Here is a 27,776-nt window from a genome sequence, read left to right on the forward strand (position 1 = left end):
CCTACTTTCCCTTAGTGGACAGACTCTGAGCCCCCGACGATGCACTTTTTGGCCAGAAAATGGCCAAAAGGTGCATTTTATATGTGTGGTGGGGGACCACTAGGGAAAGCAGGCCTTTCGACTCCACAAAAAACATCTTTGTATTGGCGAGTAGCGTTTTCTTTTTGCAGCGGTCGACGGCTGACAGCCTGTGCTGCATTTCATGCGTGCGCAGGAAGTTGAAAGTACCGTAGCGTTAAGGAGATGTCCTTAACGCTATATGGACCAGAGCTAGGACACATCCAGGACTCAGGAGTGGGCTCTGATGGAGACCACACAGTGTGGCAGGGGACAGGACTCAGGAGTGGGCTCTGATGGAGACCACACAGTGTGGCAGGGGACAGGACTCAGGAGTGGGCTCTGATGGAGACCACACAGTGTGGCAGGGGACAGGACTCAGGAGTGGGCTCTGATGGAGACCACACAGTGTGGCAGGGAACAGGACTCAGGAGTGGGCTCTGATGGAGACCACACAGTGTGGCAGGGAACAGGACTCAGGAGCGGGCACTGATGGAGACCACACAGTGTGGCAGGGAACCACTTTTTATATCTTTTCACTTATCCCTACACCCTCCGTTTCTAGATTCATGTATGAGTTACATGGGTTACAATTATTAGCATTAAAGGCTGCAACCGCAATGTTTAGGAGATGATACTAGAGAGCACAACCTATCTTAGACGAGGGGTTCTCAACCCGTGGGTCGCAACCCCTCAGGAGGGGGGGGGGGGGGTGTCACCAAATTATTTTGGGGGGTATATTATTTTCCAAAAAAAAATTACAATATAAAAAACAATTGCAACTGAATGGCTGGAAAATGGAAATGAAGAGTTTACATAGTACATGCATACACCTTCCCTAATGTATATCTGGTTTGAGTATTTATTTATGGAGTATTGTCTCCATTATTAAGGTTATTGTAGCAGTCAATTTATATTGGGGGTCGGGAGGGGGCGGGGGTCCCGAGACATTGCCAAAGCATTTCCGGGGCCGTCCCCGGCCAGAAACGTTGAGAACCCCTGTCTTAGACAATAGGAAAACTGTGGAAGATGTCTCACTTCACCAGTGATTACTTTATATTACTACGAGTGAAAATGAGAAAAATGTCCTTCGCAAAAGAAGAATTTCAATGGAATGTTTCATTTCAAAGACTTATCCTGCCCCAGCCAAGGTTCCCACATTATCAAGATGGTGGCTCGGCCATACCTGTATGGCAGCGAGAGCAACAAAGGCATGGACCGTGTCTTCAAAGGTGTTCTCGTCAGCCTCCATGAGCAGTGTGGAGATGCACAGTCCCGTGTCCTTCAGAGCCACGTCGGAGCGCAGGATCGACTCTCTGAACTCTGGCAGTTGCATCATGCTGCGGCCCATGCCCGCCCACTGGGTGCCCATACCTGGGTGGACGTCAGACACACACATTCACTTCAATATGCTGTTGGACCGAAGGACATTCTATAGCACTGACCTGAGATCAGATTCTAAAAATGTCTTCTACATCCCGACAGTTTTCTGAAGAAGCTACGTTTCAGTCAGTCAATCTTTGATTTTTCAAAAATAGCAGACCTACAAGCTCGTAAGCGCGCCACTCGGTGGCACGCTATGAGCTTGTAGATCTGCAATTTTTACATAAAATAAAAAAAAAGTAAACTTTATACACTGCCATTCTTTTCGGGCTGTTTAATCAATCACTTTTTTTTACCATTTTGGCTTCCAAAGATGAATGCGACCGAAGGTCACGTTTACTCTGAAAACCTGCATCTCCCGTCCGTTAGTTAGTTAGTTAGTCACCCACGGTTCCATTATGGTATCGCACTGTGTGACATCTCGTGACCCTTAGATCTATATGGATCTGACCTCATGACATCTCGGGACATCATGGAGACCCTTAGATGCTTGTCAGTCCATCATATGTCAGTCTGACAACCCTCTAGTCTACACTCAAGACACACTATATATGGCCATGGCCATGAGCCATGGACCCCGGCCATACCAGTTTTTCATTGTGCATTTTTTTGGTCAAAGTTGATCCCATGGCAAAGAGACGGCACTCGCCCAGCAGTCTGCCGTCACCCGGGCGGATGTATGTGTGCACGTGCCGATCCGCGCCAGCAACTCTAGATCTGACCTCAAACCTCGATCCCTTAGATCTCCATATATGGAGCTGACCTGTTCCGACATCGTTTAATGGCGAAGGTAGAGCCGTCGCTCCATGCTTTAACCCGCAGACCATTCACCTGAACAGATGTACCAGAGAGGCCTGGGAGTGGCCTGGGTCTGCTGCACCTCCGTGACGTCACTCTGGGAGCCAATCAGAGTGTAGCCTCGGAAGGGCATGCTGGCCGTGGGAACGTCGGCCACCTCGTTGAGCAGAGACAGGAAGTGGTCATCGCCGGCGTGTTCCTTCCCCTTGTCGAGCAGAGCGCCGACCGCTTCCGCCGTGCGACCGCAGGCCTGGAGGACCCTTGGGACCGCCCTGGGGGGCGTTTCTGTCATCCTGTTAATAGGTACGTTAAAGGTATATTCAGTGATTTCACTCAAAAAACCTTAGGTTTCGTTTTTGGCTGTGGGACCCAGCCTTTCGTCCAATCAGGATAGAGAGTCAAAAACGAAACCTAAGGTTTTTTGACCCCCAGGGGTTAACTGGGGACAGGGAGGAACTCCTTATATGGCCAGCACACTCTATAGTAGGGAGGATTATCACAACAAAACAAAAAAATAAGTGATATTTGAATTAAGTGAAATCACTGAATATACCTTTAAAAATAGTCCATTGTTAATCGATGAATCGATTCTTCAATTTAAATCGACGAATCGATTCTTCAATGTGGGGGGCGGTTAAAAAAAGTCCCTGCCCCCCCCCCCCCACCACCACCACCGCCTTGGTAGCCACCAGCAACGTCTCTGCTCTTGCATGTGACGTGACAGAGAAGACACTCACAGTGCACTTTTCCATTTAATTTCACTCCTCAGAAAATATGACATTGCTTGGCCCCTGTATCTCAAAATGGTCAAATAAATATTTGATTAAGGAATATAATAATACGACTTTTGTATTCTTTCTGTCTTTTTTTATGTCACATTGAGGGAAATTAAGATTCTCAGATATTTATTCTCTTAACCCATTCTGACCCGAGATCAGATTCAAAAAATCTGAAAAAGACGTTTCTAATCTATGTCAGTCGTTCTTTGATTTTTCAAAAATAGCAGACCTACAAGCTTGTAGATCTGCTATTTTTCAATAGCTAAAGCATAACATAGTGCCAACACCAAAAGGGGTTCCCAACTTCCCACCCAGAATGGGGTTAAACGCCACTTGATGGACACAAAAGGTTATCAATTTCACAAACTCATGGATAATCGACAACATCCCCATACCCGGGAGGTTTCTGGGCGACGCCGTCCACGGGCCGGAGGATGACGTGGACGTTGGAGCCCCCGAAGCCGAAGGAGTTGATGCCCACGATGCCCCCGCGGACGGGCATGGGCCGGTCCACCACACGGAGGCGGCCGTCCGCCAGCGCCGGGATGTCCTCGTTGGGGCTGTTGAAGTGCAGGTTGGGAGCCCACACGCCTCGCTCCAGAGACAGCACCACCTGTGGTTGGACGGAGGGAGAGAGGGAGAGGCGGCGCGGGCCGGTAGATGAGTGGATAGTAGTGGATAGTCGTGCGCCGACCACAGAAATCTAAAACCAGTGGTTCCCAAACCCGTTGCCCGTCACCCACAGGAGAAATTAAAGGTTTTATGACATTCATTTTCTTTTATTTTTCTTCTTCTTTTTCTTTTTTCTTTTAGGTTTTATGACCTCAATTACACCCAAAAAAACCTGAACTTTGAACATTCAGTGGATTTTCTGGGGTCTGAAGTTTTCTTTGGGTTTTTTTTGGGCCTTTTGAGCTACAATGAAAACAGGCAACACAGTGAAACAGTGACATCTGCTGGCAAATCCCATTGACATATATGGGATTTGCAGTAAGTGATGTCACTTACTGCCGGCAAATCAGAGCACCTGTTTGAGCCAGAAAAGCCCAGATCACAGAAAATCTACTGAATGTTAAAAGTTCATGTTTTTTGGGTGCAATTGAGATTAGAAAACCTAAAAAATACAAGAACAATTCCAAAACCTTTTTTTTAATGTCACAATCCCTTTAAGACGACACAAACTCGGCTATTTTCACTACTGCTTAAACATTTGTTTTCTAAATTTATGGAAATCATAAATTCAAGGAAACCCATAAAAATGCATCCGTGACCCACAAATGGGTCCCAAATGGGTCCCGACCATAGACTGTAAAAAAATATGGACAAAGCGTTCCCCGGGTCTAACATGGACGTAAAATGAAGCCAATAATTCCTTGCACTGTAAGTCGCCATCTTTCTAGATCCTTTTGGGCCCAGCTGGCCCATTGGCTGGCCCAGACAACGAGGCGGGACTTCCCCCCTTCTTCTTCGTTGGTTTTTATTTTGACTCGAGTGGGTGGGGGATCCCGATCATAGACTGTAACGGTAGCCACGCCCCTCAGAACATGCGCGACTTTATGGTAATTATTTTTATAAATGGGACCATAATTTTCCAAAAAGAATATTATGACATTAGAAATGAGACTTTAAACTAGTGACTGGAAGCAAAAAGTATTCATGACCATGTAAGGTAATACAGTCTAGGTGAAGTTGGGCCAAAATACATGGACTTCTATGGGGCTATGGGTTTTTTTGGGCCCAATGACAGCGCCACAACAGGCCATTATATGAACTTTCAGGAAATCCCAATTTCCTTGTGGCTTCACAAAATATCTGTCTGACTGCCCCCCTGGTCCCGACTCACTGTTTGGGGAAACCGTGATCTAAACATCTCCTGGTTCGATTCCACCTTGAAACCTGCGTTGTCGTCTCTCTACAATAGCCTGTCTAAATATAAATGCCGAGTTAATACTGAGACCAGATTAATTTGAATCCTGAACTCAGTCTGGAGTAGCATGGCATGGCCAGACTAACATCAGTTTATTCGTCTGGTTTCCAGGCCAAGTCTAACCTGGCTCTAGCCCCTGAATTGGCTATTAAATCGCCATATGATGAATAGTTTCTTTACAGAAACATCATCATCCGACATATTTTAACGTCGTTTACATGCTAGTAGCGCTCGTTGACCGTGTTCGTTAGCAGCAACCCACATTGACAACGACGTCATCTGCTTTGCTACTATTTTGATTGGTTGGTGCTACCGTGGGAAGGGATTTCAGTCTGAATAATGAAGTGAATCGAAATGAAGCTAGACCAAGTGTGAAGTACTACACAACTATTAGGGGACCAGAGAAGATCTTCCTAAACAAAGGCCTTGTTGTTCCACGTCTCACCTTGGCGAGGGCGGCGAGACCAGAAGCAGGCTCGGGGTGGCCCATGTTGGACTTGGTGGAGCCAATGAGCAGAGGGTCTCGCTTCGATTGACAGAACACGCTGACGATGCCGTTCACTTCCTGTGGGTCACCGACCTGGATGCAGAAAAGCAAGAGACACCACAGTCGTTGAGACAAACTTCCAACTGGCGCGTTTACATTTTCGCAGACGGCTTGTTTTAGTGACGAAATGATGAAGCAAATAAAAAGGCCTTGTACGTGAGCTCACCTTGGTTCCGGTACCATGGGCCTCAATATACTCCACTTGCTCAGGGCTGATATTGACCTCCTCGTAAAGGGAACGCACCAACCTCGCTTGCATGTCACCCGATGGGAACGTCACGCCTGGTAGAGGAAAGGGAGGAGAGAGTCATTCAGAAATATTCTTCGGGATTATTCTATATGAGAGATGACTAAATTCAAATAAGGAGAAACACTGAGACACCCTGAATGGGTTGAGCTTCAAGCAATAGCACTTGTCAACCACTAGTGTTACTGCAAAACACAGGGTCTGAACTTCTCAATGGAAAGTAGAGATACCCCCTGCAACCACCCAATAGTGTTAGATATATTGTATTAACATACTGTACTATACAGAATCATTTCTGGATTGCAGCTTTAAGGACTATAGTGTGTGTGTGTGTGTGTGTGTGTGTGTGTGTGTGTGTGTGTGTGTGTGTGTGTGTGTGTGTGTGTGTGTGTGTGTGTGTGTGTGTGTGTGTGTGTTCGTTATATGAGAGACATGGACATGCAGTCTATTTCACATGATAGTGCCATGAAGTTAACTAATAATGTAAATATGAGACTGACTGGGAATCCTTCTAGGCCATTTGCGTGCAGAGAAGGTGGTAACTGGGAAATTCTACGGTTAATATTTATAGCACTGGACCTGTCTGCATATAGCTCCTCATTCCAATGCTTGCGTCTGTGTCACACCAATTCAACTCTGACCTACAAGCAACGACCCTCACAGCCCGACCAAAAGCATGGTGTATATGTGCTTGGAATGATAAGTGTGAAACTTCTGTGAACATAGATATGTAGAAAGATGAGTTTTCAGAGAGTTTGTCATATCAATATGTGTCGCTTTAGGCATGTGTGTAAGTTTGCTCATCAACCATGTCCATGTTTATAAACAGACACAGCTTCAGTAGCCAAGTAAGTGAAGAGTGAATGGTTGAAAGGTGAGCACGAGTGCATTCCCTAATTTATACGGTGTGTGCACATACATGCGTGCATGCTAAGAAACTCTAGCTTAAAGTAGTCTGACACACTATACCTTACAGAGGTCTCCATCTACTTGTATTTGTATTTCGAATGGCTAGAGGTGCCTGGGTATTACTAGCCAGGGAGATGGGCAACAAAACAGAAATAATGTCTTTAATATGCGTGCATAAGTGTACTCTCAATTTCTTCAAATTGAGATCAAAATGTGCATTTGATAATAATATAGTCACCGTTTGTTGTTTTGGGGTATTATCACTATTTGCACATACGTGACATGTGTACCCTCCTCAGGGACTCTTTGACACATAGACTAGGCAGGGTGGGGGGATGAACCAGTTAACTTCTAATTACCAGACGGACGCTCTACCCACTCAGCGACGGCCAATACTAGCAAATACAAAAGCTGTTGGGCACTACTTGGGCACTAGTCAACAAAATAATGTGTCCAGCAGACAAAGAGGGCATTTACGTAATGCCTCCAATAACCATGTGTGGACAGACAAACTAGACTGCGTGCTTGGTGCCAACTAAGGAGTCACGAGTCAGAACAGAACGAGAACAGGCAGGTCTGTTGAAGACGGTTCATTCTCACCCTGCTCCTTGTAACCGTCGGTGTTGTTGCCAGCATTCAGAACTGTAGCATAAACCCTCTTAGCCATGGAGCGCTTGGTCAGCAGCACGGCCACCGCAGCCTCGGAACGACAGTATCCATTTCCTGGGCGGCAACGTTGAAGGACAGACAGACCATAAAAATGAAAATCTCAGTCATATTATATACAGAAATGCTTGGGGGGGGGGGGGGGGGGTTTCTACTATTTGATTGATTGTAAAGCACTTAGGTCAACATGATTTTAAACATGAATAAAACACTTATAATAACCATGATGTGCTATGACCTCTGAGGTTTTTTCTACCTGAGGCGTCGAAGGACTTGCAGGTTCCCTCAGGACTGAGCATGCCCAGTTTCATGAACTGCACCGAGGTGTTGGGCTTGAGGAGCAGGTTGACCCCTCCCACGAGCGCCGAGTCACATTGTCCGTGGCGAATGGCGTGGAAGGCGTTCTCCAAGGCCAACAGGCCGGAGGAGCAGGCAGTGTCGATGGCAGTGCTGGGGCCTGGGGAGATTAAGGTGGATTAAGCGGGGGGGAAAAAACGATACCATAGTTCACAAAGTATAACTCGATAGAAAACTCTTTTAAAACGAACGAGTGTTGTGCTATAGTTGCGTACCGTTGAAGTCAAAGAAATAGGAGAGGCGGTTGGCAAACATGGCCCGCTGGCACCCGGTCATGCTGTAGCCTAGCAATTCCTCTGGGTCTCTGCTGAAGGCCTCGCCAGCCTCCGAGCCGCTCACCCCGATGTAGACGCCAGTCTTGCTGCCACGCAGCGCCACTGGGTTCAGCCCTGCGAGACAACAGACACACACACGCTTCAGTCTCAGCCACAGTGCAGCTACTCCATTATTCAGCCATTCGTTTCACCAGATGATGTCGGGGATGACTTGTGACACAGGCCGTGATCCCGATTTGTACCCGTGACATGGGGATTAGGTCTGTATGGTGATACAAATGCTAACTGGTTGAGTCACCAGGGTGAAACCGGTTCATGCCACCCTCACATAACCCATTCTGACCGGGCACCCATTTTGGTGTCGGCATCATGTTATGCTTTAGCTATTTAAAAATAGCAGATCTACAAGCTCATATCGCGCCACCGAGTGGCGCGATACGAGCTTGTAGGTCTGCTATTTTTGAAAAAAATCGAAGAACGACTGACATTTTTAGAATCTGATCTCAGGTCAGAATGGGTTAATCAGACACAGTGTGTGTCCGGCGGAAACCTCGTATGAATCTGATCTCAGGTCAGAATGGGATAAAGGCTTTTTGTCCTCACCTCCGTCTACGATGGCCTCATAGGCGATCTCCAGCATGAGTCTTAGCTGGGGGTCCATGGTGTGGGCCTGTTTGGGGTGAACCCCGAAGAACGCCGCGTCAAACTTGCTGATGTCTTTGAGCTTGCCATTTCTCTTGGGCAATCCATAGAGACCTGGGACAGAACGAAAAGACGACAATAAACCGAAAGGTTATAAAAAGGAGGAAACGGTCTGTGTTTTCATTCATGGAAATGTATTAATCACAAGGAGGTCAGGATATAATTTATGTGCTAGATAATTGCTGTAGATAAATGGCAAATGAAATTAAAAACAATAATCTCCACACCAAGTAGCTCCCATTAAAATACTTTTAAATCTGCACAAATAGCAATGTTATGAGCAACACATGCTCTTCTCTTTTTGTGAAATCTGAGAAAGAGCCTGTGTTGCTTGAAACTTCAATATTTGTGCAAATATTATTTGACTAAAACTAAAACTGGACTGGATTACATTCTTACAGTATTTACGGTTGTCAGAGTTTTTACAAGCTACTAACAGGTACTGGTGTAGAGAAGTGACGGATGCTCCTTTACCAAAACATACTGTCTTTGGAAACCAGCAGAAAGTCTGTCTGTCTGCACCATTTTAAATCACTGTGCAAACACTGTACCAGCAGCCCCTCTTTCCTGTTCTATGTTCTCTCCCCAAGGTGTGTGTGTGTGTGTGTGTGTGTGTGTGTGTGTGTGTGTGTGTGTGTGTGTGTGTGTGTGTGTGTGTGTGTGTGTGTGCGTGCGTGCGGTCTACTCTGGGTGTCGGCCGGCCTGCCTGGGACCTATTCAGCACTTGAATGTGAGCTCTAGGTGGTTGCCAAGCACTGAGGGGATGAGTGGTGGTATTCACACAGAGGGGAAAAAATGGAGAGACACGGAAAGGAAAAAAGGCACTTTACGTAATGAGAAATGGACAAGAAACGGGTCCAGGACACAATAAATTAAATTAGACGGAAGAGAAGATGATCAGAGGAAAGCAAGACCGAAAGGCTGAGCTGAGGCAGCAGAGTTGTTTTATGACTCCATACAACAGGGTATAAATTAAGCACGAGTAGAATTGCTTTGATTGCAAAGACAAGGGACATCGTCAATAAACGGGGCTACTTCTGAAAACAGCAGGGCTGTTGTAGCGCGTGCGTGTGCATGTGTGTGTGTGTGTGCGTGCGTGCGTGCGCGTGAGTGAGAGAGAGGATGAAAGAGAGCTACAAATCACCAGACCAATATTGCCAAGAACTTAGGAAGTCTAATTCAAAGTCTGCAGCTTTACTAGAGGGTAGTACAGAGAGACTACAGAGTCTCACCTCACAACACAGCGCTCTCATACGAGCTCCAGGCTTCATGTGGGTTCATTAAAGTGGTATGTGACAGAAGAACAGAGCTTGGTTTAGGTGGAGCTTACAATCCCAAGCCTGTTGTGCAAAATCCCACATTCATCCATGCAAAGCTTTATTTAAGCCTCATCATTGAGATTTCCCCCATCTGCAGTGATGTTGAGCTACATACACGGTTAAAACCAATTATGCAGAGTTAAACAAAATTAAGAGTTCAAAACAAAACACTTATAAAGTGTTATAATGCCTTATAAACAGATTATGAATGCATAATACATACGCTTATAATGCACTATAGTCGACCGGACCTTAATATACATACAGTCTTACCAACAAAACAAACAAAGAGGACCAGTCTACTCAGTGATTTGAGATCTGATCATTGTGTTGAATTGTACATGGGTAGTGAGAGTTTTGATCTTGAGGATGCGTTGAACATAATTTTCATGAACATGACCCAACGCACGTGAATATAACAGTTACTTTGCCATACCACTGTATCACTGCAAAGACCATAACTCAGCAAGTAGCGATTAGTGGCAGACTGGCAGTAAAGATACAATGTTTACAGCTGTGATTACATTTCAAAGCAAGAGATAATGACCGTCATATCTTATCTTTGCCACTGATAAGGGGTCGTGCTGACTGGATCGAACGACAGTGACGACAGTGACTAGAGTGCGACTAAAACATGACAATTCAAGCCCAAACCAAACCCACCCTACAATTATTAACCACTTTAAATTTCTATTCTGGGTCAAACATGGGTCGACAAGCTCACAATGCGTCACAGCACATTGTGAGCTTGTAGAATTTCTATTTACGGCTAGGCTAAGGTATTTAGTCTAGTCTAGGGTGAGGCCCTAGTGCAACGCCCTGGGAGACTCCGGGCAACTACAGAGTTTAAGTGCAAGAACCGAGACAAAAGGTGCAATTAGGCCATTGTCTGAACCTGAACCAGATGCTTAACAGACTGATGCTTTGATTGAGCGGTGTCTTTCTCAGGGAGAACTGAAGAAGATGCTGTCAACTTATATATTTGATTCTATCTATCAACTTCCGATACAAATGTCAGTATCGGAAAAGCTGCCGATACCGCCTACAATGTTGGTATCGGCAAGTAAGCCAGTCTATGCCAATCCGATACCACATAATGTATCTCATGATGATATATCATTGTTTTGAATGCTTCAGTTGACTACCTGTACTAGCATTTATATTATTATTTTACTAACTTCGGCACTTTAACATTAACAACTTTTGTATTTATTCCTAGATCATTGGTTCTCAGACTTTTTAATTTCAAGGACCCACATAACTCAGAGAGTGTACAGGTCCATTTAGTAGTACAGACCTGTAAGGGTCATTTGAGAAACTCCCTCAAGGAACCCTTGGAGCCCACTTTCCTAGATGTGTTTGTTTTTTTGAGTGGTGCAACCACTCCTACAACCAGGAATGTCCGTATGTATCATGTATGTATCATGTATCCGCCATGAGCACGAGTGGTGTGCGCATGCGTGAAACCAGCAATGGCCAGCAATATCCGCACGTGTGTGTACAATGCACGTGCCTGCACAACGCGTGCCTCACATCTTGTGCTAAATAAATGCTAGCGAGCTAAAATATAGCCATCCTTGCTCTAGAAAGCACCAATGTTTCCATCTAGACCACCGGATAATCAGCAAAGACCTCCGAACATCGCGCTAATTGACCAAACCATGGAGAGCTCTGTAGATTAGGAGTTATTGAAGCTTTTAGTCTGCCTGTATAATGGGAGGTGGACGGCAGCTCGCATGCGCGATCCGGTCTAGGTACGCTAAAGAAGGAAAGGCCGACCCCCGTGGACGGCAGCTTGCATGCGCGATCCGGTCTAGGTACGCTAAAGAAGGAAAGGCCGACCCAAAATAATAATGAAAACATAGTTCTCAGCGACGCGGATTGATATCCATAATAAAGCTAATCTGAGAGAGAGAGAGAGAGAGAGAGAGAGAGGGGGGGGGGGGAGAGAGGGGGGGAGAGAGAGAGAGAGGAGGGGGGGAGAGAGGGGAGTTGCACCACTCGGTTCACACAGGTGTGATTTTTAAATTACACGTGGATATCGGATAGACCTGTACTCGGCATCGCAAGTTATGGGTATCGGAATCAGTATCGGGAAGGGGAAAATACATATCATTACATCTCTATCAACTTGTACATGCAGGCTGGGGTTCAACGTCTCACCTGGCTTCCACCGCCTGTCGTCCTCTGTTACCATGTCGACGCCGTTCAACAGGTTGTCCCAGAACTCCTCCAGGTTGTGGGACTCGGGCAGGCGGCCCGATATCCCTGCTATGACTATGTCATCCATACTGGAACTACTGTGAACACAAAAGGGGAGAAGAGGTGTGCCTCTTTGTCAACAGGAACAGTACGACGGAGCCATATTATCACCACAACGACCTGTCTAAAAGAGCCGTCCACATCAAGGACCAGAAGTTCAGAACCACTAGGGTTGGGAATCGGGATTAGATTCATTATCGTTTGTAAGACTCTTGTAATGTGCAGTGGTTCCCTATGACACAAATAGTCTGCTGGTCATCAAATTATTTGCTTAGGAATGCAACAAAAACAGAAAAATATCCATGAATTAAAGTCTCCGATAGGTAAGAGTAGCGAGGACAGTCGGTCTCCGACAGACCCTCGTTGCCATCCTACAGTTGATTATGCCAAATTGACTTCACAGATTCATTAATGTGTGAGTTCATCACTAATTCATCATTAATTAAGCTTTGATTACATGTATACATTTGCATAAGTGTTACTGTTTTCTTGTTTTGTTTCTCGGCATAACTCCTCATACAGTACATCAATAACATAATAATCATCAGTCTATTTCATGGCTCCAACACAGCTATAGAGTGGGGACTACTCAGACTACATGCTTGGCGCCACTGTTTAATGTACATGGTCTTTGTCAGTGTAACGATGATGCTCACAAGCCTCACATCATTAATGTTATTGATAGTTATCATTCTTGATTTTTAGACTTCCGTTCTTCCATGCTAGACCACTGTGGACAAGTAGAGGAAGATGTAATACAGAGTAAACATGACGGGTGTAGGATAAGCCGTGATGGCAACTAAATAATTCAACATGAAAATATGACAAATGGAGCTAAAAAGCAATGTATTGAGACCTTTTCTGTACAAAATACATTATAGAATTTGTAATGGAATGTCATATGAGCCGTACAAATAAAGCACTCAGACTGAACCCACGTAGAAAGATAAGGGAAAATGTCTAAGCGTAAAATATAACTTCTCATATTTAGCCTATAGGATCTCCTAATACTACGCGCACCATTGTATATTTAAAGGTATTTGCTTCATCCTCTTGCAATTGTGATCTTCCTATCACTCTTAATTCATCTTTTTTTTTATTCAAACCATAATATGCTGGTCTGAGTAGCAGAAAGTCTAGACAAAAGGTACCCTGGGGGCGTCTACTGTCTACTACACAAAGAGACATGCTCCACCCCTGCGAGGCCTCGGACCCATTTATCATGCGCACACACACACACACACACACACACACACACCGTATTATGTCACATAATCTGTTTTTATTTGATGTGAACTGTGCAAAGTTACTGAATGTGAATGTACATTGTGTCAGTCACGTTCTATATACTATAGCCCCAAGAATCTAAAATTATTTTGCGATAGAAATAGTCAACATTTGCTTTGAAATGCTTTGAAATTGTAGACTGAAACGAACAAAAATAAATTGTGCCATTACAAATATGCTACATTAGCACACTGGCAGCTTAAATGTTCTCAGTAGAGCGCACGCACGCACACACACACACACACGCACGCACGCACGCAACGACGCACGCACAGTTTATTTTACTGTGCCCATTGGTTAACAGAGTCTCAGAAAGCTGATATTCTACTGTAAATGCATGAAAGAACAATTACAACAGACAATGTCATCTATAGTCATTGGCTACTGTCTGTGTGCACACAATCACACATGAGTGAACTGTATTGTGTTGGATTGGGTTGCATGATGGTGGGTGTGTGTGTGTGTGTGTGGTCTCAGATCTTTGTTCTTCTTTTCTGGGCCATGCAGGCACTTCCATGCCCGCTATAGGCCAGTCACCTCTTTCAGCCAATGACGCCGCAGGGGTTGGGGCGGAGCCAGCAGCCACTAGAGGCAGAGAAGCGATGGATGCTGCTACCTCATCTCAAAACAGTGGTCCCTCTGTTCATCTGCCTGTGCCCTCTTTGCACCAAACACTGGGTAACATAAGATGCATCTTCAACCTACATGACAGTTGTCATGGGAATCCGCCGGACAAAAGCAAAGCTTTTAGGCGTCGAGACTTTCTTTCTGGTCTTATCTCCTATTCTCCTTTCATCCATGCACTTCGCTGAACCTACTGTATCAAAGACGCTTTTCAATCTTTGTGATGTCACTACCACGCCTGCTCGCAGAGGACTGCAGAACAAGGCAAGCAGCCTAATAACAAGTCAAAGTAGTCCGTCCTAGATGGACATGAATGCTGACTAGACAAAAGGAAGGAGAGTTGTTTGTCCCAGTGCGTTGCCGTTCTCTGTCCTACAGAAAGCCATGTGTCAGTGTGTGGATGTGACCGCTGCGGTCGAGACAGTGCCCGTGACTCCGTGAAATCACTGCCAATATTCTTTATGCTTACAGTTTGATGATAATCACCGTATTATGCCAACGGAAACTTGCAGATTCATACTTTAAACCTGGCGTCCCCATTTTGGGCATGGCGTTACTTATTGGCAGAAATGTTCAAAATGTTCCACGGCGTGAGCTTCATCAGGTGATGAGGGCCAGACTGTGGCCGAAACATTGTTGCAGATTCTTTTCATTTTAAAACGGATACGCCAGTGACCGACTAGATGTTCACAACCTTGTCTTTTGATGTAGGAGAATCAAACATCCTCCATGCACAACTCCTCAATGCATTCTGTGTATCTCCAACAGTCTATTTAAAACGCATGGAAACTCCATGTAGGCTGGTGGAGATTTTCAACCACTCTCAAAAGTGAGATCTCGACATACAGAACATGACATGATTTTTCACATCCTCACAATAGAATAATATTGAGATAGAGTTAAACTTCAGACAAATTTCATTTTAAAATAAAAGTATATACTGTAGACTAGAGTATCCGTATAATAAAATGTATGCGGGCATGATCCAACCTAAACACTCTTTGGGGCAAAATGCAATGTGGCTGGCCATGTTATTTTGGCCACGGATACCATTGGTCAAAACATGAGATCCTTGACAGAGGTAAACATAATGGAATAGAACCTGTGTGCAACAAATGCCGAGACAGACACCGTATCAGCCTCACTATAAGAAATACATGAGATGGGGACAAGAGAGAATGCATAGAATGAAAGCTTAATGGTGTGTATATACTGTACAACGTGGGGTCCAGGATAAGTCTACACTGTAGACTTATGATGCCAAAAACAATTGTGAAAGCATATGCTCACATGTTAAGAGAAATTAGGGAATCCCGAAACAATAGGCCTACATCATACAGTACAAATGTATTACTCTTTTCTTTCCATTTCTTAACCCATTCTGAACGGGCACCCATTTTGGTGTTAGCGTCATGTCATGCTTTAGCTATTTAAAAATAGCAGATCTACAAGCTCATATCGCGCCACCGAGTGGCGCGATACGAGCTTGTAGGTCTGCTATTTTTTTTTAAATCGAAGAGCGACTGACATTTTTTGAATCTGATCTCAGGTCAGAATGGGTTCATCAGGACCAGTGTGTGTCCGGCGGAAACCTCGTATGAATCTGATCTCAGGTCAGAATGGGTTAATCGTTAGCTCAGACGTATTGGATCGGATCTATTGAATACGGACACACAGAGTGTGTGTGTGTGTGTGTGTGTGTGTGTGTGTGTCAGAGTCAGACAGAGGCTGTGTGTACACGAAACTCAATAAACCCTCTCCCGTGTCACACCACTACACTCACATCGCATCACATCACGCCACACACACGCTCACACACGACCACTGTCGTCATTTTGGAAGCGGTATGACTGAATGACTCACCAGTGCACGCTGCCAAAATCCCATGATGCACTCTGGCACTCTGGAAACTGACATTGCAACGCTAATCCCCAAACTAGAAATTCCAGGTCTGTATTAGCAAGCTCAGCTGGTAAACACACATGCTCAATTAAGTCACATGTGACTTGTGCTAATAAATGTATATTATAATTGAACCGTAATTGAACCAACAATGAGAAGGACAGTGAAACTATCAGTTTCCCAAGACGCAGTGGTAAAGTCCCTGCCCAACACCACGGAGGTTGTGGTTTAAAAATAATCCACTGTGGTGCATCCATAGCTTTCTCTACAGTATACACAAACACAATTGGCCAGTGTTTGAGGGAGAGAACCCGGGTCATTGCACGTACTCATACGGGCTGGGGCTGCACCCGTCAGCAGGGAGTGCTGGGCGGGACGAGTAGGATGAAGGCTCTACAGGCCTCCTGGTGGGGGCTCCTCACTGGCAGGTGAGTCAGTAGGATACAACAGAAGTGACAACAGAAATGTGTGTGGGGAGGAATCAATTGGCATAACGACTAAATTGGGGAGGGAAAAGGGAACAACTCGTGCTGCGTGTGCAAAGAGGTACTCTCTACTGTATCTGTGCACCAGTCTGTGTTGTGTGTTACCTACAGTACACGCACATTACAGCAACATTCTCCACAATATGCCAATGTGTAAACTGTAAACAACATAGAAGTCGAAGACAGATGAAATCAGCATTGTGACAACTAGACATAAATCTCATAGAGGTATACCCATTCAATCTGTGACATCATTATCAGTCATCATAGGCAGGACCATGGGTCCGACGCTGTTGGTCTCACCAGTCCTGGAGAGTTGCGCCATCTCATGCTGGGTGTATTATGAGTGACGCTGTTGCTTACTGAAAAGAAAAGTGACGCGTTGTGAGCTTGTAGATCCTTTCCGACAACACTGTCGTATGACCAAGTATAACTATAAATCAGGCTTAACGCAGCCTAAATGGGATTTGGTCACCTGGATGCAGGAGCCAAGGATTAGGCCATGATGGAACAACACCAGCTCCCATACTGTACATATATACTTGACCCAGATCACACACACAAACAAACAGCAGGTTGACTGAGGAGATCAGTGACTGGCTGCTGCTGCTGTCTGCTGCAATACAAAGGGTGAGCCAGGACAGAGCATGATGATTGAGTGATGACACAGTCAATGCAACACCTCTGTTTTGATCATTTAGTCAAATCCCAGTTATTATTGCTGAGGAAACAAAATAAATTGTGTAGCCTACAGTTACAGTATAAGCCAGTGGTTCACAAACAGTGTTTTAGAGGACACCCCTCTAAATAATGTTTTCACCCATGGCACCCTTGAATGGCATATTGTACCATATACATGTACATGTACATATTCATAGCACCTTACAATTATGTCATATTACGGTGGGTAAATCTTTACTTCTAAAGGCCTATTCATACTCCAGCCTTAGGTGATAAGGTGACCACCGAAAAACCACAACATGACTTCACTCAGCAGTGGTAATCGACTCAGACGCTCACCCCAACACATCTCTCTTGTTTTTACTATCGTTTCAATGGCCACCTAACTCACCTTATCGACTAAAAATGCAGTATGAATATGCCTTAAGATACAGTATGTCAAAAGGAAAACCTGAGAGATCTGCCTCCATTACCGTACCGGATTCAATTAATAACCAAAGCTCAGGTGGAACAAGCACTTGGTGACAGATATATACGCTATATGGTATAATCATATATGGTGGTATTATATTATTAGTTAATTCCACTGTGGTGATACCATGCCATGGAATGTTCCTGAAACGTGTCCACTGTCCAGACTGATCACACAGTCAGAAGAGAGTGGAGATAAGACTACATTCTAAAACACAGCATAAGGTTTGTGTGTGTACTGTAGGGAAGGTGCATCTACTGTAGTAGTGTGTGAAGTTCTGTGAACATGCTACTGTAGCACCTATAACCTCCAAAGAGAAGTCCACTTATGTAACGAGTAAATGGCATGGACTCAACAGGGCAAATAGTCACATACATATAAAACATTTTATGTATGGATGTATTATGTATATACGTAAAATGTAAAGACAATATTATAGTGCTTCAAAAAAACTACCACATTAACATCAAATCTAGCATTGGTCAAAACAACATGCTATCTACAATATTTGGTCAAGCAAAACTAATCTAAATAACAAAACACGTGAACAAGTAACCTAACCAATATACAGTATATCTATAATTCTAGATAACTAGCATATCTGTAGAGTGGAGGATGTTGCAGCACCCCCTTGAGTTGTCAGAGCTGTTCATAATCGCGACCACATTGATTTTACACATCCCATTCACTTTACTCATCAAAGACAAGTAGGAATAAATATCCCACATACTGGCTAAAAGGCGACCTGGCAGAGCCTCACAGTATGAAGAGAAAAGAGGGACGATTGTGAGACTATTTGAAAGCCCCCCCTTGAAAAGAACACTCCTCCTCCTAACATTTTGGCTGGGTAGCATCTATGTGATTTGTCCAGCCAGGTCACATGTGTAAGGGCTGCTATGAGTGCATGGTAAATTCCTCAACCAAGCTTCAAAATGGGCCTGGTCCTCTCTCATGCACAATCAAGCTATTTTTCCGAGGAGAGTCTCACTGACAAAGAGCATACTATGCAGCTTGAAGTCCTACAGGATAAAGTCATCCATGTGTTCATAATATACTGCTGCTGGTCATATAATCTCCTTAATTACTGGTAACTTGATTTGACTATAATTTTATGAAATGTGTTCAGAAACCTAAAAGACACTTCTTTTATAAAAAAACATGTCTTATTCTGGCTTTATGGTTTTTCTGTGCTCTGTTCACTGGTGTCCAACAGTCGGGGACAGTATTGCCAGCCAAGTACAAAGACAATGACAGTGCTTTCACACACACACACACACACACACACACACACACACACACACACACACACACACACACGTGTGTTATAGTATGAGTGAAACAGGAACTGAACTGAAGCATTCATTGACCACCCTGGCCCAGAGATGCTGCTGAGTAATAAACTCCTGGATAATAAATCTCTGAAAGAAATGACTGGTGCACCTTAGGCAGAGCAGCACAACTAAAACAGTAACAGGCACGCTTTCGCTTTTCTTGGGGAAAATGTCACAAGCATTCATTTCATCAGCTACAGTTAACAAGGCCTTGGCTTTAAAAAAAACTAAAACACTCGTGCTCGCATATAATACGCAGATTAATATGCGGCATCGGCAATAAATGACGAAGGGGAATGCTAAAATCAAAGCACTGTCTGAAACGGTTATTAAAACATATTTACTCCGATTAATTAAATCCGCGGAGTCTGAACTGAACTATACCTACATATGTACAGTAGACAGTGACATGTCACAACATGAGTGACGTTCGTTTACTAACCAAGAACTTAACGTTCCTCGAATTCTCCCCTTGTACATTGCGTGCAAGTCAAGAACAAGATCCGCGATTTGTTTTAAAGTCATGTGGCCAAAACGTAATATAAACATTGCAGTGAAGACCATGCAGAAGCGGTACTGTGTGTGTGTGATGCACTTTAAGCTAGCTAGCGGTCATTCATTTTAAAAGTGACATCGATACACTTAAAGAAAGGACACAATGAATCAATTGCATCGATATGATATGGCCCTTCACTGTTAACTTATATCAAACATAAAACATGTCCTAGCTGTTCAGCAATGACCATGCATCGAATCATTTGCCACACGCGTTTGCTGACTAATACCGATAACTTACCTATAAGATGATCAGACGATGTATAAATGTCCTATAAATCACAATAATGGTGACGTTCAATGTTGGCAGTTGGCTGTCATGTATTATGTTTATAATCCGTTTATCCTCTGCTCCTGCTCCACGCAGTGATCGTGTGCTTCTCTACAGTTGTTCGGGGGGAATCACTACCTATCTCGCTTCCCGTTCCCTGACCCAGCTGCTGCCAAAACAAAATCTGCTCTCTTCTTTTAATGTGTCTTTCTGTGATGAATTTAAATGTCTCACATTCACTCTGGCCACGCCACATGGGCTGACAGCTTGGCTCTGCCGCACAGTCCAATGAGAAAAGAGGCAGGGTGCAGGATCCAGCCAGTGATGGAGTAATTCGCTGAACGGCCCCAGTTTGTTACAGGGAGGAGAGAGCGAGAGAGCGAGGGAGAGAGAAAAAAAGTGAGATGGCAAGACAGCAGGGTTACTGGAGTTCAGAGTAGATGATCACCTACCTGAACCATCCTGGACCCGACACGGTCTGGAGTTCAGTGTGATCATCTATCTGGCCTGGAATGGATCAAACACTGAAGTCTAGAGTTCAGAAGATCACCCCTGAACCATCCTGGATGAAACGAACAGGGGACAGTCACAGACAGACATGGAGGCAGCCAAGTTCAAGTTCAAGTTCAGCATCACTGACGTTCACTCATTGGAGACATGATCTGGCACGTGGAGATGATTGAGAAACACCACTGTGCCCACAGTGCCCAGTGGACTCAGCAAAGAATTGACTCAGCAAAAGAAAAAATCAAATGCTTGGAACAATTAAAGTTGATAAATGAGCTGTCTTCTATTTTTCTACAACTATTTCATCATGGTACTGAATACTGATGAAGCAACCTACCCTACCGTACGGTAAATGTCTACGTTTATTTTCTGGGATTATCCTGATGTGATTAATAAATTAGACTACATACCTTATATTAATTTATTTTAATTATATTGACTATTAAAATAAAATTATAATAATGTGTTGTGTGGTGAATGAGTGTTATGGTCTCTTAAATTCATAATACATTAAATGTATAAAATAAATGTTTGTAAAACATAAAACCAAGCATAAAGGTATATATATATATAAATATATATATATATGTATATACATATATATATATACTACTTTATCCTACATGTATTGTACATGGTAGATTGCAGACTGGATAGTGATATCTCATTGTAAACTACAGTGACTCTCTCATTGGCATCCGTCCAGTGCGATTAGACAAAGACAAGTGGCCACTTGTGCAATATTGCATAATATTTACGCTCCGTATCATAATGTATGCATTGGATACCGTGAACACACGTGGTGACACACATCCTGATTTTCCAAGTGATGTTTAGTGCGGCCAATCACAGAGCGGGGGTGTGTGGCGTTGTCCAATCAAAATAGACGGAGGGAATTGCTAGGAGATAGGGTGATGTAAGGGCGGAGCTTGTCGCCAGCGAGGGATAGTGACGTAAAGTAAGGAGGGTTTCGTCCTGACTGTCGGGGTTACTAGAGTTCAAACAAAAAAGCTAACATGTTCTTTAAAAATTATCGTTGTTCTCCTATGCAATCATTAAGATAATCTACTCTGAAGGGACTCCTTTACCGTTAAGAGCTCATTAAACTAACTAAATATGTTTAAATATGTAATTGAACTTGCCATTACTATCAACACAAAGGTGATAGTGTTCACAAGATGAGACAATGATAATATAAAAATGCATAATTTGTTTCATACAAAAATATATTATAAGCCCATGATCTTTTTCTGTCAAAATGAACTGATATTGTTCTGCAAAATTGCTTCATATGCTAGTCACAGGCAAACAATAATCCGTGAGACAAAGGAATGTGGTTTTGTAAAACAAGGTATCGACATGTGATGCCAGAGACACGTCATTGTCATCTTCTCTGCCAAAATATACAGGCTGAGATTGAGCACATAATGTACAGTACCAGGAATCCAGGATAAGCACATTCATTCATTCATAAAAGTATAAAACAGACATATTCACAACAGCACTGAGTCCACTGCCAAACATGAAAGAATCAATTCATGTGAGCTTCCATGATGCCTTTGTTTGATTTGAAGATGCATACTGGTTATGGTATCCAGGCTTAATCTATGAATCAGCGTGGGTCCCCCAAGGAAAGGAGGTGGCTATGAATGCAAAAGTAGCTATATATATGCTTTTATATCTATGATGCTTCCCCAATTTGCATGTCATACATAATATGCAATGCATTCAGGCCGGTACAGTTACACATCCATCAGTCTTTAATGTTGTAGTTTCTGATCTTGCTGCTCCTGCCCGTCCCTGCAGTGACAGTCTTGCTTGTTTGTGAGGACAGTGACATCCCAGCAGGTTTCCTCTTCTCCTGCACAGGAGCCCTGACACCCTGCACCCTCACCTGGACTCCTGGACTGCTGAGCTCTGCCAGGTCCCGCCTGCTCGGCTCCGCTTCGCCTGAGGGTGCAGACAATGCAATACAATATGAATTATTATTGTTATCTTACGTTGAGATAAACCTTTATTGAGCCCTGAGGGGGAAGCAGCAACGGCAGTAAGCGTGGTAGTAGGTAACGGCGGGGCTCCACTGGACGAGTGTGACGCGGGTCAAAAAACAAACCGGGGCAATTTTAAAGCGGTCACCGAACGCAGCGCAACGCATCGTAGGCAGTGGAGCCACCCTTCATTAAAAAGGGAACATTCCCTGGTGGTGACAGAGACGCAACGCTGACACGTCCAGTGGAGCCGCGGTGTAAGACAGGTAGAACGATTAGGATAAGATAAAAGAGATAATGGATAATCACACATGGTTTAAGAGACTGACACTACTGACTAGTGATGCACCGAATATTCGGCCGCAGGAAATCTACGGCAGAAAATATATCACTGAATAGTTTATGCAATTAGTGCATTCAAAAGAACTGAATAAGTGTTTTATGGACCCATAATAGTGATTATTATTTAAGTTAAGTTTTGCCATAACCATAAATCAGGTAGCAAGTACGGCCATGGCAGCAATGGTAGGAAAAGAATATATATAATATTAATCATATTCGGTATTCGGTTCCGGCCAAGAATTTCCCTTTCGGTGCATCCCTACTACTGACCAAAGTATAAATATACAATATCTCAGTATATGCATGTATCTATTGTCAATGGATATACATGTATGTAGGCTACAAACTATCAACAGTGATTACCATAGGCGGAGCTTGAACTTGACGGCGCCTGGGGGTGCGACTGCTTGGCCAACGACACATTTTCTTGACCTTTATTTTATTATTTTAGCGTTTTTACAATGCCCTAACCCCTAAAAATGAGTTATTTAGGTAGTACAGCAGCTCACACACATACACACATGCACTACAGCCGTACAGCGAGTCATCATATCATGATAAGAGAGATGATTACAAACTACAGTCAGAAGCCAGAAGTTAAGTTTAATTTATTTTTCTTTTTTTTTGCCAGGGGGTGCAGTGCACCCCCTGAACCCCCTCAAGCTCTGCCCATGGTGATTACAGTGTCTACTGCAGTGAATACCTGGATATTTGTTGTCTATCAACAGTGAATATGAATATAATCAGTGTAAGTACAGACATCAATTAATACATGAATTATAAGTAAGTCTCAGTCTATCAAAATTGAATATACCATACGAGTGAATGTAAGTCAGTCTGACTACAGTTATCCTTAAAGTCATATGCTGCGTTCACACGGGCAGATGCAAAGATACAGTCTACCATTCGTATTCAATGGAAGCCAGCGACATGAAGATGCAAAGATACAGCCGACGTTTGTAGCTGCTGAAAAAACTACAAAGCTACAAATTGAAGCTGAGCTGGGTTCAACGGATGAAAGCTACAAGCCTACAAAGCTACATGCTGGATTGTTGTTTTCTCTCAATCTCCCCAGCCGCGCCTCCGACACACGTCACTACTCACTATGGACGTGTAGCAGTGTGGCTCAGAGCCTCAGCCTGATGTCTAATATCTCGATCCCCGGTCCATTGGGATATCCCTTTGGTCTAGTGGTTAAGCTATTGGACATTCACGCGGGAGAGTTCGAATCCCGGGCGTTACAGACACACGCTTGATGACGACAAGTGACAAAGCGACAAATATGCTGTGATCTTTGCATATACCTCGGGTAAACGCAATATTACTTTGTAACAGTAATATTACAACTCCTCTCACAGCTCCGTTGCCATTACAGTTTGTCTATACGAAACAGAAGGTTCACTCATAAAGAAATGCTGCAGGGTCCTAGCACAGAAAAATCGGGGAAGAAAAGTACTCAATCTTTTTATCCTAGTCATTCTCTTATGCCCATGAAAGCCTGTGCTTTGCTCAAACATGCAGATTAGATAACATCTTCAGACTTCAGCACATTTGTCTTGCATCCAGCATGCAACACCGAGGTGTTCTTCTACTTGTGCCAATGTCCTCCATCGTTTGGAAATGCCTGGCAGTGCTATCTGTCTGTGGAGCAATGTCTGTGGAACACTAAACGTGTCACAATAATATTGTGACATATGTCAATGTGTCTGATCAACGCAGGTCATGCACATACTGTACACACAGACACATGCTAAATGTTGCAAAAACAAAAAAGAAGCTCTTACATTTGTGCACTTTCCATCAATTACATTAAGTATGGAGGTTTAACATATGAATATATAATAGCTTATTATTATTATTATACATATTTCATTCAATTCAGTTCAGTGGTTTAAAGTGTACCCAGGCCTTTTGCAAGGTTAGTGTCGTTGCTCAATTAGGTTATATGTCCTTGATCAGTAATTTTCAGCGTGATCTGGCAGCTGGTAAGGCTGGTTGAGAAACAAGGCCAGACATTGGGCAACGAACCCTCTCCCAAAAAGGATATCGCTGCCAGTGGCCGGAAACCTTGTAGGTCCAAAACTGTTCAGGACATGGAAAAGTGTTACATGGATCAAATGTAAGTTATTATTTAGTTAAATAATAACTTTGGTTAATACTTTTCATTAGTTAAATATGTAAAAACCCCACAGACAGACTAAATCACTTTAAACTTGGCATCCATATTTTGGGCATGATAAAAAGCAAAACACTATAACAAATAAACTATAAATAAAATTGGGTAAAATAGATTAAATTGAATATAATATGTCTGCCCAATAGCAAGGATATGCATCATACCGTTCCGAATTATATATGGGTGTGAGTGTGTTTATTGTGACAGAGTGAGACACTGGTCATATTGTCTTTAAAGGGGAATGTTGCTGGTATTTAACGTGAATCCTATCATTCTATTGTGAGGAGGACATATTTGACATACCACTTCCAAATGCATTGCATTAGAGCTCATGCTGGAGCTGGAGTGATGTTCCAGCGTGAGGTGTTGACAAAAAAAACACATCGGGATGTGTTGTGTCTTCCTCAAAATAAAACGATAGGATTCACAACTACAGCAGACGTTTCTCCTTTAAAAAACAACAAGCAAATGCTGACTAACTGAATTCTGCAGCTTGGGACTGCACATGTATGATAAACCTGATTATACGACTTCAAATTGCAACTCAGGTTATTAATCAATATTGTTAAAGAATAGTTTTTGCTCAAATGGTAGGCTATGTAATGACCACTGTGATTTCCCCAGCACATGGAATCAAGGGCTGATAACGCCACTCCACAAAAGTGGAGACAAATATGACCCAAATAACTACCGCGGGATTTGTGTAAACAGCAACCTCGGAAAGATCCTCTGCATGATCCTCAACCACAGAATTCAAAATTTCCTCACAGAAAGCAATGTCCTGAGGAAATCACAAATTGGCTTTCTACCAAAATATCGCACAACAGACCACATTTACACTCTCAACACCCTAATTGACAACCAAATAAACCAAAACAAAAGCAAATTATTCTCCTGCTTTGTCGACTTCAAAAAAGCATTCGATTCAATTTGGCATGAGGGCCTGATGTACAAACTGTTGGAAAGTGGCATTGGGGGGAAAACCTATGACATCATAAAATCAATGTACACTAACAACAAATGTGCAGTTAAAATAGAAAAAAAAAAAAAAATCAGCAGCACAGGTAACTACAACCAAGCTGTAAAGGACCTGAGAGACAAGGCAAGAAGGGCATTCTATGCCATCAAAAGAAACATCAAAATAGACATCCCAATTAAAACCTGGCTTAAAATACTGGACTCTGTGATAGAACCAATTTCCGTCTATGGTTTCGAGATCTGGGGACCATTAGCAAACCATGACCTTGAAAAATGGGATAAACACAAAACCGAGACCCTACACACAGAACTCTGCAAATCCATTCTCCGTACCCAGCGAAAAACACCAAATAATGCATGCAGGGCAGAATTAGGACGATACCCAGTCATAATCAAAATAAAAAAGAGAGCACTTAAGTTCTACAACCACCTAAAAGAAAGTGACCTAGATGCACTCCATAACAAGGCACTCACACACAGTGAAACTCTAGAGAGATGCCCCCTCAGCCATCTGGCCCTGGAACTCCGGGCACAAACACAAACAGAGCCACGAGATAGAAAACCCATTGGACTAAACCAAATTATAAAACAGCAAAAGGAAAACTATCTGACACATTGGAAAGAAGCAACACAAAAGCAGAGTAAACTAGAATGCTATCTGGCCCTAAACAGAGAATACACAGTGGCAGAATACCTGAGCACCGTGACCGACCCAAAACAAAGAAAAATCTTAACTAGGTACAGACTCAGTGAGCACAGTCTCGCGATCGAGAAAGGCCGTCATAGGCAGACCTGTATCCCGAGAGAAGACAGACTATGCACCCACTGCACACAAAATGTGGAAACCGAGCTACACTTCCTAACCATCTGTCCATTGTACCAAGACATCAGAGACACATACTTCCCACAGATTACAACCACACACAGAGATTTTGAAAACATGGGTTACCAATGACAAAAAACTCCCATATCTGCTGGGCGAAGTACAACAATGTGCAAACACAGCAGCAAGATTTGTGAGTTGCTGTGATAGGAGAAAGATATCAAATGGAACACAACCACCCTAAAGACTAATTATTGTGTATATTCCTGCACTATACCTGCACCGAGTGACCTTGGTACATAGAATTTGATCTATTGAAGATTCTGACCTTCAAATGTACATCATTTTCGTTTTGATTGTATTGCTGTATTGTTGTATTGTTCTTCATGCTTTGGCAATGTAAACGTATGTTTTTTCATGCCAATAAAGCCCTTTGAATTGAATTGAAATTGATTTTATAATTCCTCTGTAAGCATGATGGATGAGGAGATGGGTTGTGTAATGTTATATTAAACGTTGATGAGGACATGAGGGCAAGGTACAAGAGCTGACCAAATACCAAGTGTTTGAACTTTGAATTACAGTAATTGGCAATTTTAGCTAAATATTACATCATTGTACAGCCTCTCAATGAACTCTTTCTAAAATTCTGCCTACCATGCCAAGGTGATGAAATTTGGAAGTAAATGTCTGTGGGTTCACAGGCATGTAGTTGGTATACACAATAGTACAATCCTGTAAATGTATCAATTTCTAACTCAGGAAAGTGTAAAAATGGAACCAAACTTTTCAGAAGAGTTGTAGGTGTAGTAAAAAAGCCAGTTAAGAGAGATGTGAGTAACCTTCAGTGAGAAACGAGGGACTCAGGCCTCGGTCCAGCATCTGCCACACCTCCCTCAGTGACCCCTCCGTGGCTACAGATGACAGCAGAGGACCAGACAGGCTAGAGGATAGATCATGTGACCCCACATCCAGATGAGGGGAGACCTGCGATTGGCCGAGCAGGGGAGGAGTGTTCTCTTTGCTTCTGGAATGCTGAAGAAGTGGAAGAGGACAAAAGGGCGATGCGAGGTTGAGTGACTCCTTTCGATCAACTTCGCCAATTACACTTTTACGTAACGAGTCC

The 27,776-nt window shown here is 43.4% G+C and overlaps 2 protein-coding genes across 3 annotated transcripts in view; both read right to left on the minus strand.

Moving 5' to 3' along the window:
- Positions 1-20,399, minus strand: part of fasn (fatty acid synthase) — a 57,886-nt gene extending 37,487 nt beyond the window's left edge. The window contains exons 1-11 of one of the 2 annotated variants that reach the window (XM_083787198.1): positions 20,289-20,399; positions 12,130-12,266; positions 8,549-8,701; positions 7,886-8,059; positions 7,570-7,770; positions 7,248-7,370; positions 5,658-5,773; positions 5,390-5,524; positions 3,413-3,630; positions 2,272-2,531; positions 1,244-1,431 (exon numbers count right to left, since the gene is read on the minus strand). In XM_083787198.1, coding sequence (XP_083643324.1) covers positions 1,244-1,431; positions 2,272-2,531; positions 3,413-3,630; positions 5,390-5,524; positions 5,658-5,773; positions 7,248-7,370; positions 7,570-7,770; positions 7,886-8,059; positions 8,549-8,701; positions 12,130-12,256 — 1,695 coding nt within the window. In that variant the 5' untranslated portion in view covers positions 12,257-12,266; positions 20,289-20,399. Of the gene's footprint in view, positions 1-1,243; positions 1,432-2,271; positions 2,532-3,412; positions 3,631-5,389; positions 5,525-5,657; positions 5,774-7,247; positions 7,371-7,569; positions 7,771-7,885; positions 8,060-8,548; positions 8,702-12,129; positions 12,267-19,806; positions 20,215-20,288 lie in introns of those variants that run through there. The other variant, XM_083787197.1, reaches the window with a different exon arrangement.
- Positions 20,400-21,551: 1,152 nt separating this feature from the next.
- ccdc57 (coiled-coil domain containing 57) overlaps positions 21,552-27,776 on the minus strand; it is a gene marked incomplete at its 5' end in the record, with an annotated part of 39,054 nt that continues 32,829 nt past the window's right edge. The window contains 2 exons of the mRNA XM_083787438.1: positions 21,552-22,293; positions 27,493-27,685. Coding sequence (XP_083643564.1) covers positions 22,097-22,293; positions 27,493-27,685 — 390 coding nt within the window. The 3' untranslated portion in view covers positions 21,552-22,096. The remainder of the gene's footprint in view (positions 22,294-27,492; positions 27,686-27,776) is intronic.

Source organism: Protomyctophum parallelum, assembly GCF_964188405.1.
Source record: "Protomyctophum parallelum genome assembly, chromosome: 17".
Lineage (NCBI taxonomy): Eukaryota > Metazoa > Chordata > Actinopteri > Myctophiformes > Myctophidae > Protomyctophum > Protomyctophum parallelum.